General features: G+C 41.5%; 2 protein-coding genes across 3 annotated transcripts in view; both read left to right on the top strand.

Annotated features, from left to right (window-relative positions):
• Positions 1–635: 635 nt before the first annotated feature.
• LOC131217481 (uncharacterized) lies at positions 636–6,755 on the top strand. 2 transcript variants are annotated; one of them, XR_009157260.1, is made up of 3 exons: positions 636–862; positions 5,773–6,391; positions 6,493–6,755. XR_009157260.1 is itself a non-coding variant. In XM_058212420.1 (2 exons), the coding sequence occupies exons 1-2, from the start codon at positions 695–697 to the stop codon at positions 6,292–6,294; spliced, it is 690 nt and encodes a 229-aa protein (XP_058068403.1). In that variant the 5' UTR covers positions 636–694; the 3' UTR covers positions 6,295–6,755. The 2 variants fall into 2 exon arrangements, 1 of the variants encoding a protein (XP_058068403.1); XM_058212420.1 differs by having other exon boundaries at positions 5,773–6,755.
• A 9,186-nt stretch (positions 6,756–15,941) lies between these two features.
• The window catches only part of LOC131217479 (galacturonokinase), a 32,618-nt gene continuing 20,573 nt past the window's right edge, over positions 15,942–27,986 (top strand). Inside the window, exons 1-2 of the mRNA XM_058212419.1 lie at positions 15,942–16,149; positions 18,955–19,068. Of these exons, the coding sequence (XP_058068402.1) occupies positions 16,117–16,149; positions 18,955–19,068 (147 nt within the window). The 5' untranslated portion in view covers positions 15,942–16,116. The remainder of the gene's footprint in view (positions 16,150–18,954; positions 19,069–27,986) is intronic.

Below are 27,986 nucleotides of genomic sequence, written 5' to 3'. Positions count from 1 at the left end.
GAATGTGTGGACCGTTTTATTTCTCTTCTTATCATCTATCTGTGTTGTTCTAACAAGAAGATGACGAGGATCAGTCCATCCAGAGAGAAAACAACAAACAAACGGTCTAGATTACTGATCATAATCCCACTTGTCAGAACCCAAAACCCGCCCATGCCGGGGTTATCTGCTACTCCGGTCGCGTAGGACACTTGATAGGCAGGACTCAGAAATTGAACATGTGGAATATATTAATTCAAAATCAAAACCGACTAAATAGTAGAACTGTCTCTAAACTAGGACCCCAAAATCAAATTGGTGAAAGATCATATCCTCTGATTGGACAGGCGTTCTTTAAAATATCTTTCATTTCTTTTACCGTTCAATAAGTATATCAACTAGTCCGATTGTCAGGTAGTGAATCAGATTAACTTTTGGGGATCTATATTTTGGACTGTTTAAGTGCAAGAGTATCAACCATCATACTCTGCCAGAGTATTAAAATCTCCTCTTTCCATGCAGATAGTGCAACTTGGTATTTCAGCCAAAAGGCAAGGCCAGGAGGGTGGCCATGCCCATGTCCATGTACATTGCAGTTCACACAATATAAATAGAGGAGTTGTGGGGATTTTAGAGAAGATAGAGTAGCTCATTTGATAGATAGATAGATAGATAATTAGAGAGAGAGAGAGAGAGAGAGAGAGAGAGAGAGAGAATGGAATGGAGGAAGTGCTACTTGGATTTGTTGCTGGTGCCATTTGGGTTCTTTCTCAATGTTTTATACCACTGCTGGCTATGGCAGAAGGTTAGAAACAAGCCCATGAATACATTGATAGGTGTCAATACGGCTGCTCGACGTCTGTGGGTGGTGGCCATCATGAAGGTAATTGCACCACACCACTATTTCCAACTTCCCTCTTAATGAGCTTAAAGAGAAAGCTTCTGGTATAACGAGAACACTTAAGAGAAATTGATTTTCTTCTCCTTGATTTTTTTTTTAATAAAAATGATTAAAACTGTTAAAATAACTCTCTACATGTAGATGTAGGTAATTTCAATGGTTCACGAACACAGATCTCATCGTTAGATCGTTGATCTTTTAACATTTTAATATATAAAAAACAACACATATGCATGAATTGTCTATAATCAGCAACATATATACATGTCAGATGTAGCATCAGTAATTAAAAAAATAAATATTTTTATGTAAATTAATAATTTTATTCTTTTTAATTCTATACATTGCGTTTTTAATTTTCATTGGGCCACATTAAGTAGACTACAACATGACTATTTAGTTTAGCGGGTTTCCAGTCCTGAAAGATTATATTGATCTTTCAAAATAAAAATAAAAAATTTGAAGTACTATAGTGAAGTTTTCTATTTCCATATTTCTTGAATCCCTGTACATCGATTTCAAAATGATAATGTAACTGTGGTCTTTTTCTTCCTTCCCTTGCATTTAGCATGTAATAGGCATGCATGTAGCTTGTGATTCAAGTGAGAATCATGTGATACATACAAGGAATGTCATGAGCACACACCATGCGCAAGTTAGAAAATTTACTAGTACTATAGTTATAATTAAGGACAGAGAAAAGATTACCTACAGTGGAATGTATGATGACTTAGCATGCAGCTTCATTTTTTCATGCCAAGGTATCATACATGCAGTACGTCCATTCCATGTAAATGGCAGCCTCGCCATGAAGATCACCTTCCTAAAATATCAGGCAATCTAGTCATGATCAAACAAGCCACACCATCCAAATCAAGGGCTGGCCAATGGTCTGACTCAATATACAGGTGTGAGCCACCTAATAATCAGATTATCCTGGTTTTCAAGACAGGTTATCTTCATGATAGGACCCACCGTTTACATGGCAAGGATGTCTTGTACAAGTGATGGTTTGGCAGGAAAGATGGGGTTGCATGCTAAGTTATCATGCATCCGGCTGTAGGTGGTCAGTTCTCTTTAGGACAGTCCAGACAATGAGGAGCAATGAAACATGATCAGTACTTTGTACGTGAGGCCCAACTGGGCCCACCTTTGATCAGGTGGCCCATCGGATAGGAAGGTGCACCGTCGATTCCACGTGACATCGATATCACCTTGATCGGACGATCACAACCGACAAGGGCCCACAATAATGGCAGCAAGATCACTTTTACGGTTCATTTTTCATGGTATGGTTGTGATTATGGAATCATGGTTATTTTATGGGTAGTGTGTGATATACCGTGGGCCCACCTATCCAACAGTCTTTGTTAATCATATGTGGGCCCACCTGGGCTCTACATGTAGATTTGCACTGAAATAATGTTATAGAGAAGTTGTAGTGGATCATGACTCTTATTTAGTGATTGCTAGTTGTAAAGGGAAATAATGTAATATATGTGGTGGACACGTCCTTTGGATACCATACATCGGTTTTAAAGACATGTTGCAATCTCGTGGTCCATCACATAGTACAGACAACAACGAGTGCTTGTGCGGGAAAATGATGTTTTCCAATAAAATAGACAAGAGGTTGTACAGTACATTAAGATTTTCGGCTTATTCTATGATGTTGTGTGTGGGGCCCACCTTGATGTAGAGTCCACATCCACTCCGTCCATAAGGTGCATCTCTTCAATTTAACACCGTTTAATAAAAATCAGGCCGACCCAAGACATATGTGTGTCACTCCACAGGATAAGGCTGGGACATTGACACCCACCATTAAAACATTTCAGATTGTTTGGGCTCCACCGTGTTTTACATATGCCATTCAACCCATGAATAAGATTTATCCCATCCGGATGAATGAGTACTCCAAAAATCAGGCCATTTCAAAACTGAGGTTGGCAATACCACTTGGTTTTACAGGTTTTGGGTATGATTTTACATGTTGTGGCCCCACCAATGCTTTAGATTGGTCTGATTTATTTGGATCGAAAGAGGACATAAGGATTGCATATGATGGACGGAGTGGATGTCATGAAAAAATCATGGTGGGTCCCAGACAAAACGTATAGGGTTGATGATTCAGTAAAAAGTCCAAAGGATGGGAGTGACCGCCTGGTGGGCCAATGATCCCCTTAATTGGATACATAGGGTATGCGGCCATCTGTTGGTTGACGTGAACCGTTGCTCTATTTCTTTCTTTATCTTTTCTTTGTTGGCCTTTTATTGATGGCCTCAAGCTAGCGTTGCAACTCAGGTGAGTTGGGTTAAGTTAGGGGTTAACTCGAGTCCAAGTTTGAACTAACCTCAAGAGGACCCAACTCAAACTCCAACCTGGGCCTAATATATATATATATATATATATATATATATATATATATATATAATTATATATATATATTATATATATATATATATATATATATAGCTGAGATGCACAACTGCATACCAGTGCACAACTCGTGTGAACTTCTTTGAGAACTCATCCTCGTGCAGATGACTGATGGGGTAGATCTTTGACACACATCATGGTGGGACTGCACACCAGTGCATGGAACTCGTGTGAACTTCTTTGAGAACTCATCCTCGTACATCTGACTGATGGAGTAGATGTTTGACACACATCACGGTGGGACTGCACACTAGTGTGCACGGAACTCGTGTGAACTTCTTTGAGAACTCATCCTTGTACATCTGACTAATGGGGTAGATGTTTGACACACATTATGGTGGGACCCGCACAACTCAATCTCATGAGAAGTTCCCATGAGCTTGACCGCATATAACCATCTCTCTCTCACACACACACACACATATATATATATGCTCAGTTGCGCACTAGTTCTCACAAGTTATTGAGAAAAAATTTTAAGAACTTATTACATGTGAGCCCAAAATCTGAACAGTCCATGTGACGCACCACCACATAAACCCCAAGAGCCCAAAGTCTATTTGGTCCATAACTTTGGTAGGCCTTGACAAAAGAAAACACTTTCCTCCCTTAATTTTTATCTCTCTTTGGCATAGCCTACCAGAGTTTTGGAACAAGGTGAAAATTGGTCTGGATGGTTTTATGGGATGCCATGTCACATAAACTGTTTAGATTTTAGGCCCATGACACACGTGTAAAAGTGTGTGTGTGTGTGTGTATATCAGTCACACCTGATCATAATTAGCTTAAACTAAGCCAAATTAAATTTCAAACCGACCTTGAAAAGCCCTAACCTGACTTGAAGGGGTTGGGTGGACTCAAACCCAAACTGAAGCCTTGATGGGAGATTTTGTCCGTTTGTGGAAAATTTAAATGGGGCTCATAATATCCATGGTTCTGATCAGTGGAGAATGGACCCCACCACAACTGACTTGTACTCGGCCGAGCAGTGAGCTGGTCAAAATAGATGGTTATATGTTCTTATCAACTTAAAGTTATTCTCAACTAGTAAAGTTGCATGTGGAAGTGACGTGAAAGGAGAAGAGAAAGATATTGGTATAACCATTCATCCACACTTTTTCCTACTTTGTAGCTTATATTTTAAATCAACCTTTTATTGGATCTATTTCCTAACATAAAGTGACACAACAACGGAAGTACTATACATTCATCATAGTGGGCCCCACATAAGCTTTATTGGATCGGCTTGTTTTGTGGGTTACACTTGAAAAGAAAGAAAGATGAGAGAGAGCTACTTGCATATGAAAAAAAAAAGGGATAAAATTCAAGTCATTTTCTACGCAGCTATAATCCATTAATTTGTTCATTTATAAAAATACAGAGTTTCTAAAATTCACTGTAGTTTAAGCCCAGTTTGGGAATGTGGCCCTCGAAGATAGGCCCAAGCCCATCTCATGGTACGGATAAATTGCCTAGATTCAGGTTGGGCTGGCCCTTGCAGCTGGAAATAGAGCTGTACATGAGTTGAGTTAGTTTGGTGAGCCCACTTAACTTGACTTGGAAAAGCTCAACTCGCCTTGGCTCAAAATTGGATTTGAATTGAGTTGAGATGGTTTTTGGAGCTCGAAAAAATTTCAAGCTAAGTTCGAGCTTGCCTGCGCTTGATTCAACTCGGATCGAACCTCAACCTGAATCGACTTGGATCAAATCATCTCGGTGACTCGGTTATTTTGATATTAATGTTGCTCGCTAAGTATTTGATGAAATGACTCAACGGGGTGTGACTACCCTCCATCTTGATTTTGATGTTGTTCGCTGGGTGTTTGATAAAATACTTGCAAAGTATTGTTAACATTTTACATTTTCTGAGAAACTGAAGATGCATTTTATATGTTTGAGAAAATGTCGTGAAGGCTCGAACTAGCTGGAGCTATTGACTGAACTGAGCTGGCCAAAGAGCCTCGAGGACCGAGCCGAATTCGAACTAGGGTTAGCTACTAGCCAAGTTGTGCTAAACTTGACTCGGTTCAACTCGTATACAGCTCTAGCTGAAATGTTATGGCCTAGCCGGTTTATGTTTGGGCACCAAAAATCAGACTAAAGACCGACCGACGAGATTAAATTTAAGCCCAAGTCCAACCCATATGGGCTTGTCCCAAATCCCATGGGCCTTCAGCCTATCAATAGCCTTAGCCAAGCCTCGACTTCCTCCTTAATAATAAATGGGCCATCTACAGCTCATATCAAAAGCTTTCTCTACCGATCCCCATTTATAACTTTCACAAGCCATGCTTAAGGACCATGATCCAGGCCCAATCCTAAACAGGCCTGCTAACAAACAAACTGGGCTAAATGTGGCCACCAAAAGCCCAATAGAAAATCAACGGTTTTAACTTCCTTAAACCTAGCAACATAGGTTATCAATCCCTCATCCATTGCTCATTTCTCACAGGACGTCGACAAGAAGAACATCTTAGCCGTCCAAACCCTCCGAAACACAATCATGGGCTCGACCCTGATGGCGACGACATCGATCCTCCTATGCACAGGCCTAGCAGCTGTCATAAGCAGCACATACAGCATAAAAAAGCCACTCAACGACAGTGTCTTCGGCGCCCATGGAGAGTTCATGTTAGCCTTGAAGTACGCCTCACTCCTCCTCATCTACCTATTTTCATTTCTCTGCCACACTCTCTCTATTCGATTCATAAACCAGGTGAACTACCTCATCAACACTCCGCTGGACCCCACGTCGATCGTGACCCTTGATTATGTGTGTGACCTACTAGATAAAGGGTTCGTACTCAACACTGTCGGGAATAGATTGTTCTATGTAGGACTACCACTCCTACTTTGGATTTTTGGGCCAGTGCTCGTGTTCATGTGTTCGGTCTCGATGGTTCCAATCTTCTACAATCTTGATGTTTTTTATGGGAAGATGGAGAGTGGGGACAAGGCCATGGAGGATGTTTGAGTGGTGGAATTTCAATCGTGGGATGCGATTGTGAGAGATCTGGACCGTTCATTAAGTGGTCCATGTGGTAGATGTGCTGTGGTCTGAAAACCAAGGTGTGTATCTTTGTTGGGTGGGGAATAATATATGTGGTTCATATCCAATGTATATATATATGGGTCCATCCTGATGTGGGCCAGACTGATCTTTTGACGACAGAGACATTCGCTATGGACCCATCTGATGAACGGACTGGATCTTGCACATGTGTGTCGCTTCTGACATTATAGGGGGGCTCGTGTTTGGTGCATCTGCGTGCACTGTTGGAAATAAGCACTAATTGGTTAGTTGGATTGAGAAGGTTTTTTTTTTTTTCTGGTCATAGATTGCCTGTGATTTGTCAATTGATGTTGATGTATGAGATGGGTCCTTGATCAACACCCACAGGCTAATGAAAATATCTCTCTCTCTCTCTCTCTCTCTCTCTCTCTCTCTCTCTCTCTCTCTCTCTCTCTCTCTCTCTATATATATATATATATATATATATATATATATTGTGGACGACTATATGACGTGTTAGATAATCAATTGATGAGAATAAAAATGCAAATGGATGTGTACAACAAGGCACATGTGTGAGATATTCTGGTCATTCCTCATATATCCAACGCCTGGCACATTGCTCAGTTGGGACACACGTTTACGTTGAATGTGGACCATTGCAATGGATTAGGAGAGTCACCAACCTATGGTCCATAGATCTAGGCTGTAGAAATACAATTGCAAACTTATTTAAGCAATTGATTTAGCCAGATTAGGCCATTTCTCCCTCAATGCTTGAGATCTAAACCGTCCATTTGGTGCGATTTTGTATGGATTGGGCATATCCCAAAAATCACAGTAGTTGGATCATCCTAGCTACCAATTGGAGGACTTGTTATTATTAAAATAGACGGTTTAAATTGTCCAACCAAAAAAGCCATTAAATGGGAAAAAACACCCAAACTGGTGGCTAGGATCATCCGAGTAGATTATTGGACATGGCTTGTCTTTATAGGGACCAACAGATGCACGGTCTGGATCTCGTAAATGTGTAATGCATGTATAAAGTGGAAACGTTCCCACAATTCTTTTTATTTTATTCTTTTGTTTTATCCACGCCGTTTATCCATCCTTTTCAGCTCATTTCAGGGCATGAGACCAAAAATGAGGTAGATCCAAATCTCAGGTGGACCACACCAAAGGAAACAGTGGTAATTGAATCCATCGTTAAAAACTTTATATGACCGACTGTAATGTTTATTTGCTATCAAACCTGTTTATTAGGTCACACAGACATGGATGAATGGATAACACAAATTTCTTCTTAATCCAAAACTTTTGTGGCTCTCAAAAAGTTTTTAATGGTGGGCATTCAATCACCACTGTTTTCTACGGTGTGGCCCACCTCGGATTTAGATCTGCCTTATTTTTTGTATAATACTCTAAAATGAGCTGGTAAAATCGATGGACGGCATGGATAAAATATATACATCATAATGGGCCCACAGCCCACAGCACCGACCAGTACTGACATCTATACGGAAGGGGTCAGTGCCGAATCCGACTCCATGTTTCGTGGGTTAGAAGTTAGAAGCGGATTGCGTACTGCGTAAACTCTGTGGGGCCACCATGATCTATGTATTTTATCTGCTCCGTTCACTCATTTCACAAGATAATTTTACAGCTTTAGTCCAAAAATGAAGCATTCTCAAGTAGACCATACTATAGGAAAGAGTGCATTAAATTTCTACCGTTGAAAATTTATTAGGGGACATAGAAGTTTCAGATCAAGCTGATATTAGTGCTTTCCCTTCATCCATATCTGTGTGATCATATTAACAGGTTGGATGACAAATAAACATCACTGTGGGCCCTAGGAAGTTTTCAACGTTGGAAATCATTATTCCCACTGTTTCCTGTGGTGTGGTCCACTTGAGATTTGGGTGTGCTTAAATTTTGGGCTCTTATTCTAAAACTATCTGGAAAAACGGACGGACGGCGTGGATAAACCACATAAATTCACGGTGGGGCCAACACAGTTTACTCGCTACAATTTCTAGAAAGTTGCGTTTACTCTTCTATCTTGCAGTGGGTTAGAAAGTCGCTTTCTCTATACAAACAAAAGTAGGCACCGACGGTCGAGGAATCAATTTCAACCACCAAAAGGACATCGTTATTGAAAGCTGTTGGACATCGTTATTGAATAGATGCAAGGCCCAACTTCTATGACTCGATGATACAGTACAATGGGATGTACCATAATATAGTAAGCCATGTTGGAAATTATACGGAATAAAATATTTCTTTAAAATATGAAAACTGAAAAATTACGATAATCAGATCTAAGGATAGGCTGAAGCACGTCTGAAACGTTGTCCTTAAAGCGTTATTTGCCCCTACTCAAGTGAATTGAGTATGCTGATAGATTACAGATAAACCACTTCTAAGATACAACGAGTCTGGTGTGGGTCTGCGTTCAGTAAACACGAAGAGCCACCTATTGAAACTCTTTTACACTCAGTCTAACAAAAATACAATAAAAGAAAAAAATCTTATAAGAAAAAAAGAGAAGAAAATATGTAATTTAGACCACTGCACTGGTCAAGTATTCAGCCACTGGTTCAGTTAAACCGTTCTAGACCACACGTTGGTCTGCTTTTCAAGCAAAGGTTCAACCCTTGCTGTCTTGCTGGAATTACTGGAGTATAGGAGAGGAGTGGAGGACTGTCTCAGTCCGTATGGGTCGGTTGGAGTGGGTTGAGAGATGGTTTGGAAACTTATCCAGGCCATCCTTTTTATAGGCTATGGTGGCTGGGGGTTATGGTCCAGGGAATTAAATCCCATGACCGTTTTCTAGCTGTTGGAGAAAATTATCCATTTTATAGTCGTTTTCTAGTTGTTGTGCATGGGTCATTAAGTTGTTGCATGCTGACTGTTGTGAGACAGCAGCTAGCCGTTTTCTAACTGTTAAGCTAGCCATACAGCAGTTACTGCTGGACCCTACACTAATGGCACAGTTATTACAGATCTCCTGCAAGAGCTCTTTTTCCAGCTATCTATAGTGCAAAGTGCGCCACTAGCGCCTCTGCAGTCACACTACCTCACATGCCCACGGCCTCACACCAAGCCCGAGCCCATGCCCGAGACCGAGCCCGTGCCCATGCCCATGCCCGAGCCCGAGCCCGAGCTTGAGCGCGAGCACCCGCGCGTAGCACTGGAACACGCAAGGTCATAGTCCTTGGACTAGGTAAGCAAATATTATAATACTCCACTATTTTCATTTAAACCACAAAATCTTCTCTTCCCTTTCCCATGTGGGACTATTCTTAAAAACCCACAAAAGGGTGTTTTTCAAACCTTTTTATATATATTATATTATTATTTTTTATTTTAAAATATATATTTATAAAATCAATATTTTGCAACAATCCCTTACTTAATTTTTTAAAAATATATTTTCTCGGTTAAACATTTCTGCCAGAATAATCAGCTTATATGCATAAAGAAATATATCTTTCGATTTTAATCTTTCCTTAGTGTAAGTATCTCAAAACTCTGTCGAAATGACTGGTAGCCGTAGCGTTGAACCAGTTATTCCTAGATAACAGAGTCGAAAAAACCACACACATATTCGTTATGTGTTTGTTAAAGTTCCCACAATCTTACTCAACACAATTAATGGCTATGTGCTTATCCTAATTCGTGAACGATCCTGAGAGAAAACTCCTAATTCTCATGAGAGACGGCACCATCTCTATGTTCATATAGGTAAAATCCTTCTAGTGTCTCCGTTACTATAAGACACTTGTCCTATAGACTGGATTTCATTAAGAGTTTTAAGATTTAACCCTCTTTCGTAATGCTCAGCACTCATTTATTATGGATGAGGTTTTATAATTTAGTACTGAAAACTTTTCACATTTCAGTGACTTGTTCTTACCCATTGAACCCAAAATTAGAGATTTTCTGACTTTAGGTCGGGTTACCATTACTGGTGGAACTTTGGTTGAAGAGTTTTAGGCCCATCCCTCTTGATGTAGCCTTTACTACTTCTTTTGGTAGAGGTTTAGTGAAATGATCTGCCAGATTATTGCTTGATTTTACATAGGAAATAACAATGATTCCATCTTGAATCAATTATCTGACATAATCATGTCGAAGACTGATATGTCTAGACTTACAATTATATGTGCCGCTATAAGCTCTAGCTAATGTGGCTTCACTATCACAATATAATGACACAGCTGATATAAGCTTTACACAGAAAGAAATTTTTAATAAAAGATCCCTTAGCTACTCAGCCTCTTTACCTATTGCAGTCAGGGCTGTAAATTCAAACTCCATAGTCGAGTGCGTCATGCAAGTTTATTTCTTGGATCCCCAAGATACAACTGCACCTCGTAGGGTGAATACCCACCCTATAGTAGACTTGTTGTCCTCTACATTCGATATCCAACTCGCATTGGTATATCCTTATAATACGGCAGAAAATTCTGAATAAAATAGTCATAACTCTGTAGTTGCTTTTAAGTAACCAAAGACTCTACTGATTGCATTCCAGTGTTCAGTATTGGAGTTACTAGTAAACCTACTGAGTTTACTCACAGCATATGCGATATCAGATCTAGTGCATTGCATAACATACATAAGACTCTCTACAGCACTTGCATATTCCAATTGTGCAACTGTTCTTCCGTTATTCTCTTTTAGTTTGATACTTGGATTAAATGGGGTCTTTGCTTCTTTTATATTTAGATGGTTAAACTTATATATTATCTTCTCAATATAATGAGATTGATACAAAGTATAACACCCACAATATTTTTTTAACTTTGATACCTATGATGGTATAAACTTGTCCAAGATCCTTTATTTTGAATACGGAAGATAGAAATCTCTTTGTTTCAGTCACACTTTCCATTTTATTACTTATTATTAATATTAATAATATGTCATCAACATATGGACAAATAATAATGATATAACTACCATCTACTTTAGAGTATATTCATTTGTCAGTTACATTATGCATGAAACCATGAAATAGTATTTTAGAATAAAACTTCTCATGTCATTGTTTTGATACTTATTCTGAGCCCAAGCCCGTGCCCGAGACCGAGACCGAGCCCGTGCCCGAGCACGAGCGCGGGTGTTCCAGTGCTACTACGTAAGGCCATAGTCCTTGGACTAGTTAAGCAAATATTATAATACTCCACTATTTTCATTTAAACCACAAAATCTTCTCTTCCCTTTCCCATGTGGGACTATTCTTAAAAACTCACAAAAAAGTATTTTTCAAACCTTTTTTATATATTATATTATTATTCTTATTTTAAAATATATATTTATAAAATCATTATTTTGCAACAAGCCATCTCTGTACAGTACACGTGGCAAGGCATCTCTGTACAGTACATGTGGCAAGGTTATGTATTGATTGCATCCGTCCATCTACTGCACCCTAGTGTGGATGGCTTATTTTTGAATAATCAAACCTATCTTACAATCTTGTCCTTCAAAAATTTCAATATTTCATGGTGACCCTTAATTTATTTTTCCACAGTTCATTTGAGGGCCATCGACAAGATGATAGGATTATCTGATGGGTGTGATTTTGAAAGTATGCCACTGGACCCATCAAGTGTTCTTTCAAGATGGCTCTACTTTATTTCTCTCTTAAGTGAATGGTTATAAAAGGAAGCGTCCAAGTGGTTGGAGTAGTATAAATTACAAATCACAGCCCAGCTTGTCCATAACTTCCAACATTTCATGCAGGTCGAACAACCTCCTGTGACTGACCTGACATTGAGTTGGGCTTGTGCAAGATGTATTGGGTTTGGTCTCAATCTTAGGCTATATAAACAACTAAGCTTGATAAAACTTGAGTCAGGCTAGGGTTGTCCAGCTCAACTCGATTCTGATCGATATATGAGTTATAAATTATAATTGAGATCGTTTGTATTGAAGGCACAAAAAATTTCAATGACATCAAGTCTCATTAGTCCATGCCATTTCCGACTATTCAAGCTAACAAGATATGCCTAATTTATCTCTCTCAAATAGATTGTGCACAACACAACATGACTTTTAAAGGAATAGGTGTCTTATATTATAGTTTATTAATTTGTTTAGAAAAAATGAAGTTATTTATGATAAATAACTACGTATATAATTAATAAAATTATAGATATAGAAAATAAAATGCGTATTGAAATATAATAAACTAACGTAATAATGAAAATATTAACACATATCTACCCGATCAACTCGACTTATTCCGCTTGGGTTGGACTCGGGTTGAGAATTCCTAATTCGAGGTTGGGTTGAGTTGGGTTGGGTCAGGTTGGATTGGGTTAGGATTAAGGTTATATGGACCTTATGTTGGGCTAGGGTTGAGTATCAACTCGACCCAACCTGCTCGACTTTCAGCCCTAAAATCCACCACTCCAATCCTCTATCCGCAGTCCACTTGAGTTTTGGATTTGCATCATTTTTGCACTCATGCCCTAACACCCTGGTGGAGCTAATATCCAATCTCTATTCAACACGAGGACCTAGCTAGATATAGATGGTCTTGTCAGTGCTCTATAAGAACCAATGTAATATATTTATTTCGTCCACTCTATCCTTTAGTTGGACCTATCATTTTTAGGAATGAGCTAAAAAATGAAGTAAATCATCACAAAAATTAGTGGGGATCCAAAGCCTACCATTGAAAACTTCTTGTGGGACCACAAAAAATTGGGATCAATTTATGTTTTCCTTTCACCAAGGTCTATGTAACCATAAGAATAAGTTTTTTTTTTCTTTTAGCTTTTTAGTGCGCCCCACTGTCAGTTGACACTTCACTGTTAGCCACCCCCACTAGGGATCGAGACCAAGACCTCAAGTGTTGAAACGGGGTATCTTTCACCGGTCTGCCACTTGAGCTATGGATCAGGGTGTACCATAAGAATATGTTAGATGACAAATAAGCATCACAGTAAGCCCTGGAAAGTTTTCAACCATAGAAGTTCAATCCCCACTTCCTCCTCTGGTGTGGTCCACTTAAGCCTTCAATCTACCTCTTTTTTAGGATCATGCTGTGACATGATACGTCAAAATAGATGGGTATCATGGCTAAAATATATACTTCACAACAGCCCCTACAAAGCCCTTGACAAGACTTAGTGTCTCTAATTAGGATCCAAATTGGTTTTAGGCAATCCACTTTTAGTTTTAGGTATATTTTATGTGGTGGGCCTTTTGAGTGTTAAATCAGCTTGACTTTTGGAATAAAAGCAAAATAAGGGGTGGTGTACCAATGTAACGGGAGTATTAAGTCACTTCCCCACATCCCTAAAAGTAAGACAAAAGGCATTCCGCGTTCCGGTATAAACTGAGATGAGGTACTACTTACTTTGTATAGAGCTCAACAAACAATGTGGTGAGATTTAATTAAATGACAGACTATGGTTAGAGATTTGGGTGTTACCTTATTAACAAGCCAGCTGGTGTTTCCCAACCGTGAGGCCCACCTCCATGTATGTATTGTATATCTGTATTGTCTATCAGTTTTCTTAGCTCGTTTTAAGATATGGTTGGATTAAAAATAATAATAATAATAATAGGTATGGTTGGATTAAAAAAATAATAAAAAAATTAAAAAAAATATAGGGATCCAAATCTCAAGTGGAGCACACAAAAGGATTTAAATGCTCATAGTTAAAAACTACATAGGACTATAAAAGTTTTATATCAAGCTGATATTTATGTTTTTCCTCCGTCCTGGTATGTGTGACCTTATCAGCCGGTTACATGGAACATAAATATTATAATGGGCTTAGGAAGTTTTTAATGATGGCCAGTCAATGAATATTGTTTCATTTGGTGTGGTTTGCTTGGGAATTAAATCCACTTCATTTTTGGGACCATGATCTAAAATGAAATGAGATAATAGATGAAGGGTGTAGATATACAACAATGCATCAAGGTGTGGGCTCCACAGTCGGGAAACACCCACTGATGTGTTATCCTGATAATACTTAATCCGCTCCCATACTGCACTGAACAACTTCCCTTCCAAACGCACGCTGATTAGTGTTAAGGACACTTTAGTTCTACCGGATGTATGTGATTTATCCACGCCGTCCATTCATTTATTCAGATAATATTAGAACATGAACATGAGTCTAAAATTGAAGCATGTCCAAATCTCAAGTGGACCACACCACAGTGAACGGCGGGGATTCAACATTTACTGTTAAAAACTTCTTGGGTGGGCCCTAGAAAGGTTCCAATGATGGACATCATTACCTTTACTTTTCTCAGAATTGTAGTACACTTGAGCTTTGGATATGCTTCTATTTTTAGCTTATGTCCTAAAATGATCTGAAAAAATGGATGGACGGTGTAGATAGATTACATACGGTCACACTGGCCCCTACGGAGTCTTCACACCACGGTAAAGGGAGTAGCACTTCACATCACAGGAAATGGATTGGCTACTCCCCCTGCCACTAGCCAATGGCTGATGGTCGGTGATCTGTGGGCTCTACCATGATGTATGTGTTTCATCCATGCTGTCCATATCTTTTTCCAGATCATTTTATGGTATGAGACCAAAAATGAGTTATATCCAAATCTCGAATGGACCACATTACAGGAAAAAGTGTTGAATGAGCGTCGATCGTTAGAAACCTTTTGGGGGCCATAAAAGTTTTGGATCAAGCTGATTTTTGTTTTCTCCATTCATCTGAGCCTGTATGACCTAATCAACATATTAGATTTCAAATAAACAGTACAGTGGGCCTTAGGAGAATTTTAATTGTAGATATCCAATCAATATTGTTTTACTGTGGTGTGGTCCACCTGAGATTTATATTCCTATCATTTTTTGTTAAAACCCCTAAAATGATCTGTAAAAATATATGAATGGAACGGATGAAACACATACATCGTGGTGGGGCCCACAGAGCACCGACCATCAGCCACGGGGCCGGTGGCGGGGGGAGTAGCCAATCCGTTTCCCACATCACAGTCCGCTTCTCTTTCTTTTGGATGAGGATTCGGTTGGATTCCGGAGCCACCTAGGTGCGTGCATACGTTTTTGTGGGCCCACTGTAATATGTGTTTCATATCCACTCCGTTCATTTTGTATTAAGATCATTTTAGAGAATGACCCAAAAAAATGAAGTAGATCCAAATCTTAGGTAGACCACAGGAAAGGAATTAGTGGCTATTGAATGCCTACCGTTAAAAACTTAACGATGTCACAAAAGTTTTAGACCAAGCTGATATTTGTGTTTACCCTTCGTCCACTACGTGGCACCTTATCAACAGGTTGGATTGCAAATAAACATTTTGGTGGGCCCTAAGAAGTTTTTAATGATGGGTATTCAATCACCACCGTTTCCTGTGGTGTGTCCACCGGAGATTTGGATCTACTTCATTTTTAAGGCTCGTGCACTAAAATAATCAGGAAAATCGGATGGACAGGGTGGATGTAAAACAAATACATCAAGTGAGCCCCACAGTCATGGATCCATGTTTACAATTTCTGAGTACCTGCGTATCAAACGACATACGTGGCAGAGTAGAGCTTCCCATATGAAACTCAGCGATAAGATGGCAAAAATTAAAAATCGTTTTCAACTGATTTCCCTATTACAGATTTACAGTAACGACTTCCTGCTCTCTCTCTCTCTCTCTCTAATAAGAAGAATCAAAATCTGGTTTTGGGTTATGGAAGGAAAAACCAATCTGGAAAATCTCTAGAGATTGGTGGTTTTTATTTTTAATTTTTCTGCAGGGAGGGAGATAATGGGTTGTTCTTCATGGCCTTCGGACAATGAGGTGAGCTTCGATCCGATTGATGATTGGTTTGTTTCTGCTCGATCATTTCATTGATGGGTTTCTTCTGTAATTCTCGGATGTAGGTTTTTCCACATTTTAATGTTTGGGATCTGATTCTTTGATCTGGATTTGTTATGTCTTTTGAATTGTAGTCATGGATTGGTGTTTTTGATCGGACGCACCTTTTGGTGATCCAGACTGTTCTTATGGCGGGTCCCATTATTGTTGGGGCATAGCCCACTTATGATTGGTCCCTCCGCATGAATGGCTTGGATCATGGAAAGGTGGGCCCGGCTACACCAGTGATGTCTGAGTGAGAAATGATGCTTAATTGCACAAGCATTTTATATTTCCTCACTGCACAAGATGAAATGCACCGTGCTTGTCTGACTGGAAATGGTTTTTAAGTTTGAAAAATGCCGAGCACAACTTGCTTAGGCATACCATATACGCGGCGTGCCTACTAGTAACGTAGGAGGAGCGTGACATAGGGCCCAGCATTTGGTGATTTTGAACTGTTTGTTGCAAGACTTGGGGCCTATATGTTAGAGATCACATTTGCCATTTCTGAGCTGATGTTGAATATATGATTAAAGATTTTGGGTATTTAGGATATTTATTTTTGCTAGGCCAAACATTTATTGGTTGAATTATTATTTTCTTAAATAAATTATAGATTGAGTTAAAATCGATCTAATAATTGAGTGATTTTCATTAAATATTCATTGGAATTGCTTTTAGAGTCTATAGAAAGGGGGTGGTGTTGGAGGTGGGCATTCCACATTTTTTGAGTTGTGAGTTTTCTTTAGTATTGTAGGAAAAGAAGTTTTACATAAATAAAGTTATTTCTCCATCTCCAATCAATTTTCTTGTGGGTGTGTTCTTGTCTATTTCTTTGTGATTGGGCTGTCAAGATCTGATTGACTCAATAAACAGCTTGCACCAGAATGGCTTTATTTGCATGAGATCCACCCCATCCATCAAGTACGCCATCCCATAATTGGTCTTGATCCCAAAACTCAGGTGGGCCACCCCATATGGAACAATGTATATGCCTAAAATCTCTAAATTCATCCGGTATGGCCCACCTGAGTTTTGGAACATCTTGGTGAGGCTCCTTATATATGAATGGATTGGATGGTATATAAACACAGTGGTGAGCCCTATGCACAACCAATGGTGGGTGTGCCCGTGCCAATTGTTCTCTATGGTGTGGCCTACTTGGGTTCTGGATTGTCACGATTTTTGGTTCCTGAGTGAATGTGACGCAGCTCACCTGATCAACTGGGTTGATGTCATGCACGTTGCCCCAAGGTGGCCCTTGGTTAGCGGTAGACACACCCCTATACCCATGCGAGTTATGCTAGCCTGGGTCTTTTAAGTTTGGCCAGCAAATCAACCGTACAGGTGGGCTCTACTTTCCATGATCCAGAGTGTTCTTCTAGTGGGCCTCATCATGAATTGCTGGGTTAGGCATTGCCAATGGAGTCATGGTCATTAGTGTAAAATTCAAACTGCTCATCAGGTGAGTCCTACAATGTGGATGCCTTGGAAGAAAATCAGGCTGGTAGGGCACATTCATAAAATGCAATGAATGGTTATGGAAAGTGGTCCATGGTCCGCTTTAAGCATGGAGACACAGGAAACCTAATGAGTGGGCTGGCTTTATTCTCTGCCTGGGCATCTACACGCCGGAGATCACGGGGTGAACATCGTGGATGTTATGCGTGTTGGTACATGTGCCTATGAGTCTTGTGTGACTCATGTTCACATTTCTTGATTAGACTTTATTCCCATTGTTGGCCAAACATTCATTTCCAGTGGTTTGTACATGGCCTGTCCACAATGGTGTTCATGTGGTGAACATCCTGGATCAGTGAAAAGTAGACCTTGCATGTTCAGTTGCTCGGCAGAGAAAAAGATGTCATTATGTTCGGCTGAGCATCATATAATACCATCAATACAATGCTCAGCTTCAACTAGGAATGCATTTGGGTTGTACATGGCCTCTCCATAATGGGGCCCACCAGGTGAATGTTTTGGATCACTGAAAAGTAGGCCTTGTCTATGCAATTGCTCAGCTGAGTAAAAGATGTTGTTTGTTTGGCCAAGCATCATATAATACCTACAATGTTCAGCTCAACTAGCAATGCAGGTGGTTGTATGTGGCCTGTCCATAATGGGTCCACCAGGTGAACGTTCTGGATCACTGAAAAGTAGGCCTCATGTAACAGCTGCTCCACAGGGCAAATGATGCTGTTCTGTTTAGCCAAGCACCCGATGATAATCTGAATGTGGAATGCTCAACTCAAACTAGAATGCTGTAGTTTGGGCCAGCAGTCTGTACAGTCGCAGTTCACTTGTTGGTTATCCAGATCGAGAAGCTTGTGATTCCCACCACAGATGGCCATTGTTGCAGATAACAATCGTAGCCATCAGATTGTCAGCTTTCAGATAGATGGTTGAAGATAAAATAAAGCCATGGTTCATATGCAACTGGAGAAAGTTCACCAAATGGATGGCTTAGGTTGTTGGATGGAAGAGAATTTTGATCTTTTGTCCATCCACAGCAGGGCCCACCATTCAAACAATTTGGATCACTGAAAGATGGGCTGCCCACCGGTTTGGGATGTTGAATTCTTGAAAAAGGTCTGCATATGCGGGCCAAGTATCTTATAATACCAATACCTATTTGTTATGGTACCTTCACCTTTGAATAGCACGATCTGATGGATGTATCGTAGTTAGTGGTTTTAGGATTGTTATTTGGTGGTTTTAGGATGGTGATTTTGGTTTTTGACTCAGTTGGATAGGTTGAAGAAGATGGTGGCAATAATGGGTAGAGGAAGCCCTAGCGACGTAAGGGTTGTGGTCTCTCCTTATAGGATATGCCCATTGGGAGCCCACATTGATCATCAGGTTCGTTGGTATTTCTCTTTTTATTCAATTTTCTTAATTTCTCTTTTTATTTAATCAGTTAAATGTCATTGTGGTAATTGATTATTTGAATTTGGAGTTTCTAGCCTGCTGATTGCTTCCACTTTTTTTTTCTCCACTTCATGTGAGTGCTTTTATGATGATCATCATCACTGTCTAAACCTTAGGGCCTTTTTGGATGCACTTCCTTAAAAGGGGGTCTTAATCCTGCTTTTGTACAAAACCAAATTGGCTTTTTATCACCTATTTTGGCAAGTGGGAGATGAGATGGGGGTTGGCAAAGTGCATTCATACGCACAACAGCAACTGCTTTTTGGATCAAAATGGCGTAAAGGCCTCAAACATCCCTTCGGATGGTGCATCCAAACAGGCCCTTATCCCAACTGATTGCAAGTGCTTATATGTCTGTTGGATTTTATCTGTGGGGTGCTCCAATTTGACGTGCCTCATGTAGAATGCCTAGTGCAATCTGGAGCTTTTGTTCTGCATTTAGATGCACAAGTAACTTGAATTGCAAACCTTCAGTTCAATCAAGAGGCAATGTCAAAGTTCAATACTGTTTTTACAAGGTGAACTAACTCTCCAATCATAGTTACATCTTTAGATTCCATCTTGGAACTAATGCGAATGTGAATGCACTTTTGTGTCCATACACTTGATATGAATGCAAAGGACGGAAATTACAACTTGGTAATATCTGCTTCATTAGACAAGTAATCTCAGTTCTATTTTGCAGTGTATCCCAGTGCACTCTTAATTGGTGCATTTTTTTGCGAACTAAGCAAATCGCCTAAGGAGTTTAGAACTTCAGGAACCCTGCTAGTGTACCTCGGGGGAGTACTTGATACTAACATCTGTTAGATACCTTTTGCTAAAAGAGTGCCACATGGTGGAACTTTCATAAAATCCACCCCGTCCATCTAGTACCCTGCCTCAAGCTCAGCTTAGAACCCAAAAATCATGATCATCCAAAACTTAGGTAGGCCACACCTAGTGTTTTAAATAGCAGTAGCATGTTGTGTAGCATTCAACCCTTTGTAGCGTGTAGCGTAAGGAGTGTAGCATGTAGCGTGAGCACGATACTTCTATTTTATAATTTTAAAATAGAAAAAATATGATAAATAGTAAGGGATAAATAAAAAATATAAAATGCCTAAAAGAGCATTTATTTTTTCAAGTATAAGCATGTTCAAACAAGTTGTTAATCATCATTTATCAAAAGCCATTTCGCATACATAAACCAAATCAAATTATTATCACATCGACGACTTTTTAAGCAAACTATAATTAATAATGTCTAATTGAAACCACAAGTCACAAGTACGAAAAGAAATTAAGATCCCTTGGGTTGAGAGTATTAAGTACAAAATAAAAAAATATAATTGCCTTAAAAAAACACAAAATATAATTACTATTTATTTTTAAAAAGGCATAGCATACGCTACGCATGCTACGACGCTACATACGCTACATATGCTACAACCCACGCTATTTACTAATGTTACATAGTGTCGTAGCTACGCTACGGATGCTATTTAAAACACTTGCCACACCATAGGAAATAGTTGGGATGCAATGCCCCTCACTGGTTTTATGTAGGGCCCATCATGGTGTTTATATGCCATCCAATCAATTCATCTGATTTTCCTCATCAGGATGAAAGGATTAACCAAAAATCATAGTATTCCAAAACTCCGGTGGGCCATGTCACGAGATTTAGAGGTTTTTGTGTAACTTTAAACTGAGTGTTGAATCAACCTGATTTTTGGGACCAAAGCCAAATTTGAGTGATGTACCTGATGGACAGGTGGATTTCATTTACGTTAAATCATTTTCCCATGTTAGAGAAAATTACCCTAGTAGATTCCTAATTGAGATACACAAGAGTTCCCTTTAATTTTTGGGTATTTGAATGGTAGTTGTTGGATTATGTTTAGTTTTTTCAATTCATAGTTCGAGAAATAGAGAAGTTTCTCATTTTCTTAGCACCGATATGTTCTCTATCAAACCCATAGGTTTCAACGAACTGTGGATCAAAGGCAAACAGGGAGTGAACCTCGACATTCTGATCATCGCCGGGGCGGTCATCAAGGACGGCCCCATCTCATCCGCTTTGCGTTGGGATGAGTTCTCCCTGTTCGTGATGGAAGAAGTTTGGGTTCTAGTTTGGGGTATTCCCCTCGAGCTATGGTCGGAAGAGTTCTTCATTTCGGTGGTGTCTTTACTTGGATCTTTCATAGAAATCGACCTGAAGACCGGCAGTGGAGAAGAGATGGCCATTTTGAGGATAAAAATCAGAAAACAAAAATCGAAGGCGCTTCCCCAACTAATCTCGGTGCAAGGCTAATAGCAGGATCATCCCAATGCCAGTGCACGCGGAAGCTCCGGACATCGCTGTGCCGAGGTGGGGTGAGATATGGCGTTCACGTGAAACTTCGGTAACAACAAATCCATAACCGGCGATGGAAGATGGTGCACGGCCTCAGCATACCCGCGGACCACGAAACGTATTCCACCATCCCTAGACAGGCTCTCTTTCTTCGCATGGCACGTTAACCTTGCCTCGGGCAACGCGTGTCCAACCCATTGTCTATCGAGGTGTGAATCTCGAGATGTCTCACGGACCATTGACACGCGTCCCAGATGCAGCAAATAATGTCCCGATCCCCGAGGGCTATTTAATTCCTATGGCGACGAGTAGACACGTGGAGATTTCTCGCCCGCTGCAGCGTCTCCTCGAGCCGCACCCCATGACCGCTGGCAGGAGGAGAGGGAGCCACGTCACCTCCCCGTTTTAAAGGACCCTGCCGCCTCGGTTCTTGCCCTCGCATGTCAGCCACGCAGCGGGCTCTCGAGGCGCTCAGACCAGGCTAGATCTTGGATCGTTCTCAAGACGGTTCCCGAACCTAATCAGTCATCCGATTGGGCAACAGATGGTGTAATCGTTGCCCTTCTTTCTTCCGAGCCTGCTGGGCTAGTTTTTGACCCTAATACGATGAAAGGAGAGACGTTGGATCTCCATTCCCATCCCAAGGAGGGTCTCGCTCCAAAGCTCAGAGAAAACCCGTGCCTCTCCCATTCAATCCTTGACCTCCCAACCCAGCAATGGTCGATTCGTATTTGACCTGAAACCTCAACCACTCACCCACTAGACCTGAACATCGTCCCTTTCCCTTTCCAACAGAACTGCTCACCTTATCTTCCCGCTCGTTCGTCCCTCTCTACCTACACTCAACTCCAGCCCCTCCCCCAGATGGACAAACTTCTGGTTCCTTTCGATCCTGAAGGGAGCTCAGTAGGCGAAGCTTTCTCGGAAACCCAGTCCCTATCCCCAACCCAATCATCACCCCACCCCTCTGCCATCTCAGAATGATCAGACCATAACCTTCGTACCCTTCTTCAAGACAACCCAAGAGAGGAAGTAATCATGGCAGAACCCCTCCAGATCAGAGATGGAGCTTCAGAAGCCCCAGGAGGAGTAACAGGCTCGAAGATGCTAGATGAAGTAAGAAGGGCTGAGCTAGTTGAATCAATTCACAAGAAGAAATGGATTAGGGACGCGATGGGTTGCGTGGGCAGGTCATTAGGCTTGTCCTTTGGGGACTGCCCGGAGGACTTCATTGCTTTATTTCATTGCGTGGAGTCCCGGGGTAGACCTATCTCGCCTTCTAGACCCCCAAGAAAGCGGCGATCGAAATCATGCAGCTCCAGAGAACTCCAGGGATTGGAATCGTTTCCGGGTTCCTCAGATCCCATGACTCTTGAAGCAGGGCATCAATCTATCCGGGGCAGGTCTGTGGTCCCATGAAGATGATTTCATGAAATGTAAGGGGCGTCGGGTCGAAGCAGAAGAGGCATCTCATAAAGGATTGTTGCGGGAGGAGCAACTCTCAAATCATTTGCCAGTAGGAGACCAAGGTGCATTCTTTCGATGATCATCTGATGCGATCCATATAGAAGGAGAAGAATGTTAAATAGGTCACTCTTGATGCAGATGGTTCATTTGGGGGCATCCCGATTGCTTGGAGTACAGCACGGTGGGACTTCCAGCAAAGCTGGTCAGGGAGATACTCATTATCTGTGGTCCTCAAAGACGTTTCTTCGGGATCCTCCATCCTTATCTGTTCTGTTTATGGTCCCACGGCAGAAGTGGATAGAAGCATTTTGTGGGAAGAGTTGTCGGCTACAAGACAGTTTCTCAGGTCCCTGATGCTTTGCTGGAGACTTCAACACGGTCAGATTTGTAGATGAAAAATCCCCTGGATCTAGAGTGTCCCTAGCAATGAAAGCATTTTCCGGGTGGAACGACGACAATGATCTCATGGATCTTCCCCTGCTCAGGGCGCGGTTTACTTGGACCAGTGGGCGGCTCAATCCTTCTCGATCAAGGTTGGATCGGTTCTTACTTTCGCCCGAATGGATGGATCTCTTGCCTCACTCGTCTCAGAGCATTCTCCCGCGAACAACTTCTGATCATTGGCCAATTCTCCTCTCTGGAGAGGAACTCAACTGGGGCCTTAAACCGTTTAAGTTCGATATCTCCTGGCTTGAAATCCCAGGCTTTAACTCAATGGTTTCCGACTGGTGGAAAGGCTTCCGGGATAAAGGTTTTGCGGGCCACTCGCTCTGCTCAAAACTTAGGGCTGTCAAAGCCAATCTAAGGCAGTGGAAGTCTACTGTTTGGAACGCCAGAGAAGGTGAAACGGAAGTAATTCTATCTAAAATTCAGGAGATCGAGAAATGCCGAAGAGTCCCCGATGATGCGGGAATGCCTGGCTAGGGGAGAATTCAGCTCATTCAAAATCTGTCAGCAAGAATTCGTGAAAATGAAATTTCCTAGAGGCAGAAGTCTCGTGCGAAATGGATCAAAGAAGGCGACAAAAATACAAAATTTTTCCATAGCTTAGCCTCCTTCCACGCCACCGCTAACAAAATTACCAGTATTATCATTGGAGGAGCCCGCATGGAAGATCAATCTTTGATCGAAACAGAGGTTTTTTCTTATTTTAATGCTTTGTTAAATGGGGGATCGTGGGCCAGACCTCGTCTCGACAACCTTCAGGTGAGCATGTTATCCTCTTCTAAGGCGAGCTCTCTGGAATTGTCGTTCTCCGAAGAAGAAGTCAAAGTCGCTATCAACTCGCTCCAAGGGGACAAGGCGCCCGGCCCCAATGGCTTCCCGATTCGTTTTTTTCATCATTTCTGGGAGACCATAAGAATTGACGTCCTAAAATTCTTGGCTGAATTCCACGAGAGAAGCAGATTGTCCAAAGACATCGGATCCTCATTCATCGCACTCATTCCCGGGGTAGCAGGTGCGGCCTCCTTCAGCGATTTCCGACCTATCAGTCTGATTGGGGGCCCTTACAAAATTCTGGCGAAGGTTCTTGCGTCCTGCCTAAAGAAAGTGATCAAATCAGTGATCTCTCCTAATTAATGAGCGTTCGTCCCGGATAGACAGATCACTGATTGTGCTCTGATTGCCAATGAGTGCCTCCATTCCTCTTCTAGATCTGCCTCAAAAAGCATATTCTGCAGTTTGGACGTCAAGAAAGCATATGATCATGTCGACTGGGAGTTTCTTTCGTACATGCTAAAGCGGATGGGCTTCGGAGACAGGTGGTGCAGATGGATCGCTGAGTGCGTTCGATCTCCCTTCTTCTCTATCCTAATCAATGGTACGCCGAAAGGTTTTTTTCAAGAGTCACAGGGGTATTAGGCAGGGGGATCCTCTTTCCCCGTTTCTTTTTCTCATCGTTGCTGAGGCGTTGTCAAGGATGCTTCACAAAGGGCAGGCAGAAGGTATCCTCTCTAGCATCAGCATTGAAGGAAAGCCTGATCAGATATCGCACGTTCAGTTTGCGGATGGCATCCTTATCTTTTCTAAGGCTTCTCCCAGCAAAATGGACAACCTCCGCACGACCATCCGATGCTTCGAGGTGGTCTCGAGTCTGAGAATTAACATGGCTAAGTCCAAGTTGTTCAGGGTGAACCTATCCGTTGAAGAAACCCAGGCCTTCGCTGCCTGGTTCGAGTGCTGCGCAGACTTCTTTCCGACAACATATGTGGGGCTACCGCTGGGTCTAGGCGCGCCTCCTAAAGCGGCCTGGAATAAGGTTATCCTTAGACTCAAAAAACGCCTGGCAAAGTGGCAATGCCGCTATCTATCGATCGGTGATTGACTGACGCTCATCAAATCTGCCCTGTCTAATCTTCCGGTTTACTTCATGTCTCTTTTCAAATGCCCTCCCTCGGTTCTATCAGCTATTGACAAACTGAGATGTGAATTTCTATGGCACGGCAAAGAAAACTCTAAGATATTTCATCTCATGAACTGGAAGCAAGTATGCAAGCATTATAAAGAGGGTGGAGCAGGCATCAAGGAGCTCAGCCCCATGAACAAAGCCATGCTTGGGAAATGGATCTGGAGGTTAGGATCGGAAGACGGTAGCCTTTGGAGCTCGATAATAAAGTGCAAATAGGGCAATTTGCACGGGGGCTGGTGGACGAATCCCTCGTCCAAGCACAAGGCTTCGATTATTTGGAAGAACATCATTCGTCTACAAAAAGAGGTCCTCGGTGAGGTTGGGTTCGAGCTAGGAAAGGGCAACATAATCAGATTCTAGAAGGATATTTGGGTAGGTGACAGCCCCCTCAAAGACAGGTTTCCCTCCATTTTCATATTGGCCCCCAACTAGGATATCATGGTGGCTAACTGCTTCTCCTTCCTGGAAGGGAAGTTGACATGGGACATCTGCTGCAGGAGACACCTCAAAGACTGGGAGATTCCAAACCATGCCAACCTGCTGGAATGCATCTACAAGGCCAGTCCTAACCCCAGTGTTGAGGACAAAATTATCTGGAAACCGAACAAGTCTTCGCGTTTCACTGTCAAATCCTTCTACAATGCCCTCGCCCCCTGCAGTCGTCGTTCGATGCCCCCATCACCACGTTTAGTCCTATTCAGCCCCCCCCACCCCCCTGCAAAAAAAAAATAAAAATCGAGCATTTACATGGCTGGTAGCCAACAAGAGGATCCTAACTGTAGACAACCTGAGGAAATCGAGCATTTACATGGCTGGTAGCCAATAAGAGGATCCTAACTGTAGACAACCTGAGGAAAAGAGAGATGGTGCTGCCCAACATATGCCTCTGTTGCATGAAGGAAGCGGAATTGGTCGATCATCTTCTTCTCCATTGCCCTTTTTTTTTTAACTCCATATGGACAGACTTCACCAGAAGATTCAACATCCATTGGTGCATCCCTGGATCCATTGACTTGCTGCTCAAAGCATGGCACGATGTCAACTTAAGAAAGCCAAAAACTCAGATTTGGAGAATGGCCACCCTCGCTATGTGGTGGTCAGTGTGGCTGAAAAGAAATGAAAGATGTTTTCGTAACTCCTCCTCCTCTGTGGATAAAGTGGCCTTCAATGCTCACAATTTGGTGATCCAATGGGCCACGTTCGACACCTCCTCAAGGGAAGCGGACTTTTTATTCCTTGTTGTTTAATGGATTACGCCATCTCAACGTAGTCTTTTAGTTTTTCCTGTTTTTCTGTTTTTCTCTTGTAGCTTGTCGATCCTTTTTCAATGATATTGCGTTATCTCTCAAAAAAAAAAAAAAATCTGAGTGTCTTCGGGACCCTATACTTTCATCTTTCTCCTTTTAGGTAAATAACCAAACTTTTTTACAGAAGGAGAAATAAGGGTGGCAATGGGCCGGGAAGCCTGCTTGACTTAACGAACCCAACCCAACTTTTGGCCGAGCTTGGACCTACTAGCTTGGGCCTTGCATGCACAACCGTATCAATTTCCAGATTGGGCTTAGGCTCAAGTCATTTTGGCCCGACCCGACTAGACTTGACTTTATATGCACATCTGTTATACGCTACGAATATGCCATTCTAATCCTTAACTAGGCAACCATCTTAAATGCGGACCATTGGTTTCATTCATCTAAAGTGTTTATTTCATTCCACATATGTGGCTTACTTGATAAACAGATAGATTAAGAAAATTCAGGGGGTCATCTAGAAACCAGATCTTAAAAAGGCTTACGATCATGTTGATTGATCTTTCCTTGATTATATGCTGGCTCAACTCGGGTGCGGAGCTAAGTGGAGACAATGGATCCAAGCCTGTGTATTGACTATGAAGTTCTTTATTCTCATTAACGGCTCTCCGTTTGGTTTCTTCAAAGCCTCGAGGGGCTTTCATTAGGGGGATCCCCTTTCTTCGTTTTTGTTCATAGTGATCTCTGAAGCCCTGAATTGGATCTTGGTCAAGGTCAATCTTTGGGCCTCTTCCTAGGCTTTAAGGTAAAAAAGTTCCCTAACGTGTAAGCCACCTTCGATTTGCTGATGATACCCTTATGTTTTACGAGACTGATGAGTCCATGGTGGACAATATCAGGAAAATTGTAAGTTGTTTTAAAGTTATGTCGAGCTTAGAGTAAAGCTGGCTAATAGTGAGCTTCTCAGGATTCTCTTGTCTAAGGAGGACGTATTTAGACTAGATGGCATTTTTGGTTGCTGAGCCGGGTCTCTCCCTTCTTACCTTGGATTGCTTCTCTATGTCAATAAGTATGCGGAACACCGTGGGGCAAGGTGATTGAGCGAATAGAGATGAAGCTTTCGTCATGGAAATGTATACTTATTTCCCTTGGGGGTAGAATCACTTCATTTAAGACTGCCCTCTCCAATCTCCCTCTCTATTTTATGTCGCTATTCCGGTGCCTGAAGTCTATTCCTACTAGGGTCGATTGGCAATGAGGGACTTACTTTGGCAAGACGGAGCTGCTAAGGGCAAATTCCACTTGTTGAATTAGAGGGAGGTGTGTAGGCTATACGCAGATGGGGGTGCAGGTATTAGATGACTTTATTGGCTAAGTGGGTTAG

Source organism: Magnolia sinica, chromosome 10, assembly GCF_029962835.1.
Source record: "Magnolia sinica isolate HGM2019 chromosome 10, MsV1, whole genome shotgun sequence".
Taxonomy (NCBI): Eukaryota; Viridiplantae; Streptophyta; class Magnoliopsida; order Magnoliales; family Magnoliaceae; genus Magnolia; species Magnolia sinica.
This window is presented reverse-complemented; position numbering and strand designations above follow the sequence as displayed.

Bases quoted from the DNA above. Each gene is read 5' to 3' on its own strand.
- LOC131217481 (XM_058212420.1), top strand. From the start codon at position 695: ATGGAATGGAGGAAGTGCTACTTGGATTTGTTGCTGGTGCCATTTGGG. The intron at 863-5,772 runs GTAATTGCACCA...CATTTCTCACAG, and splicing joins GGGTGGTGGCCATCATGAAG to GACGTCGACAAGAAGAACAT.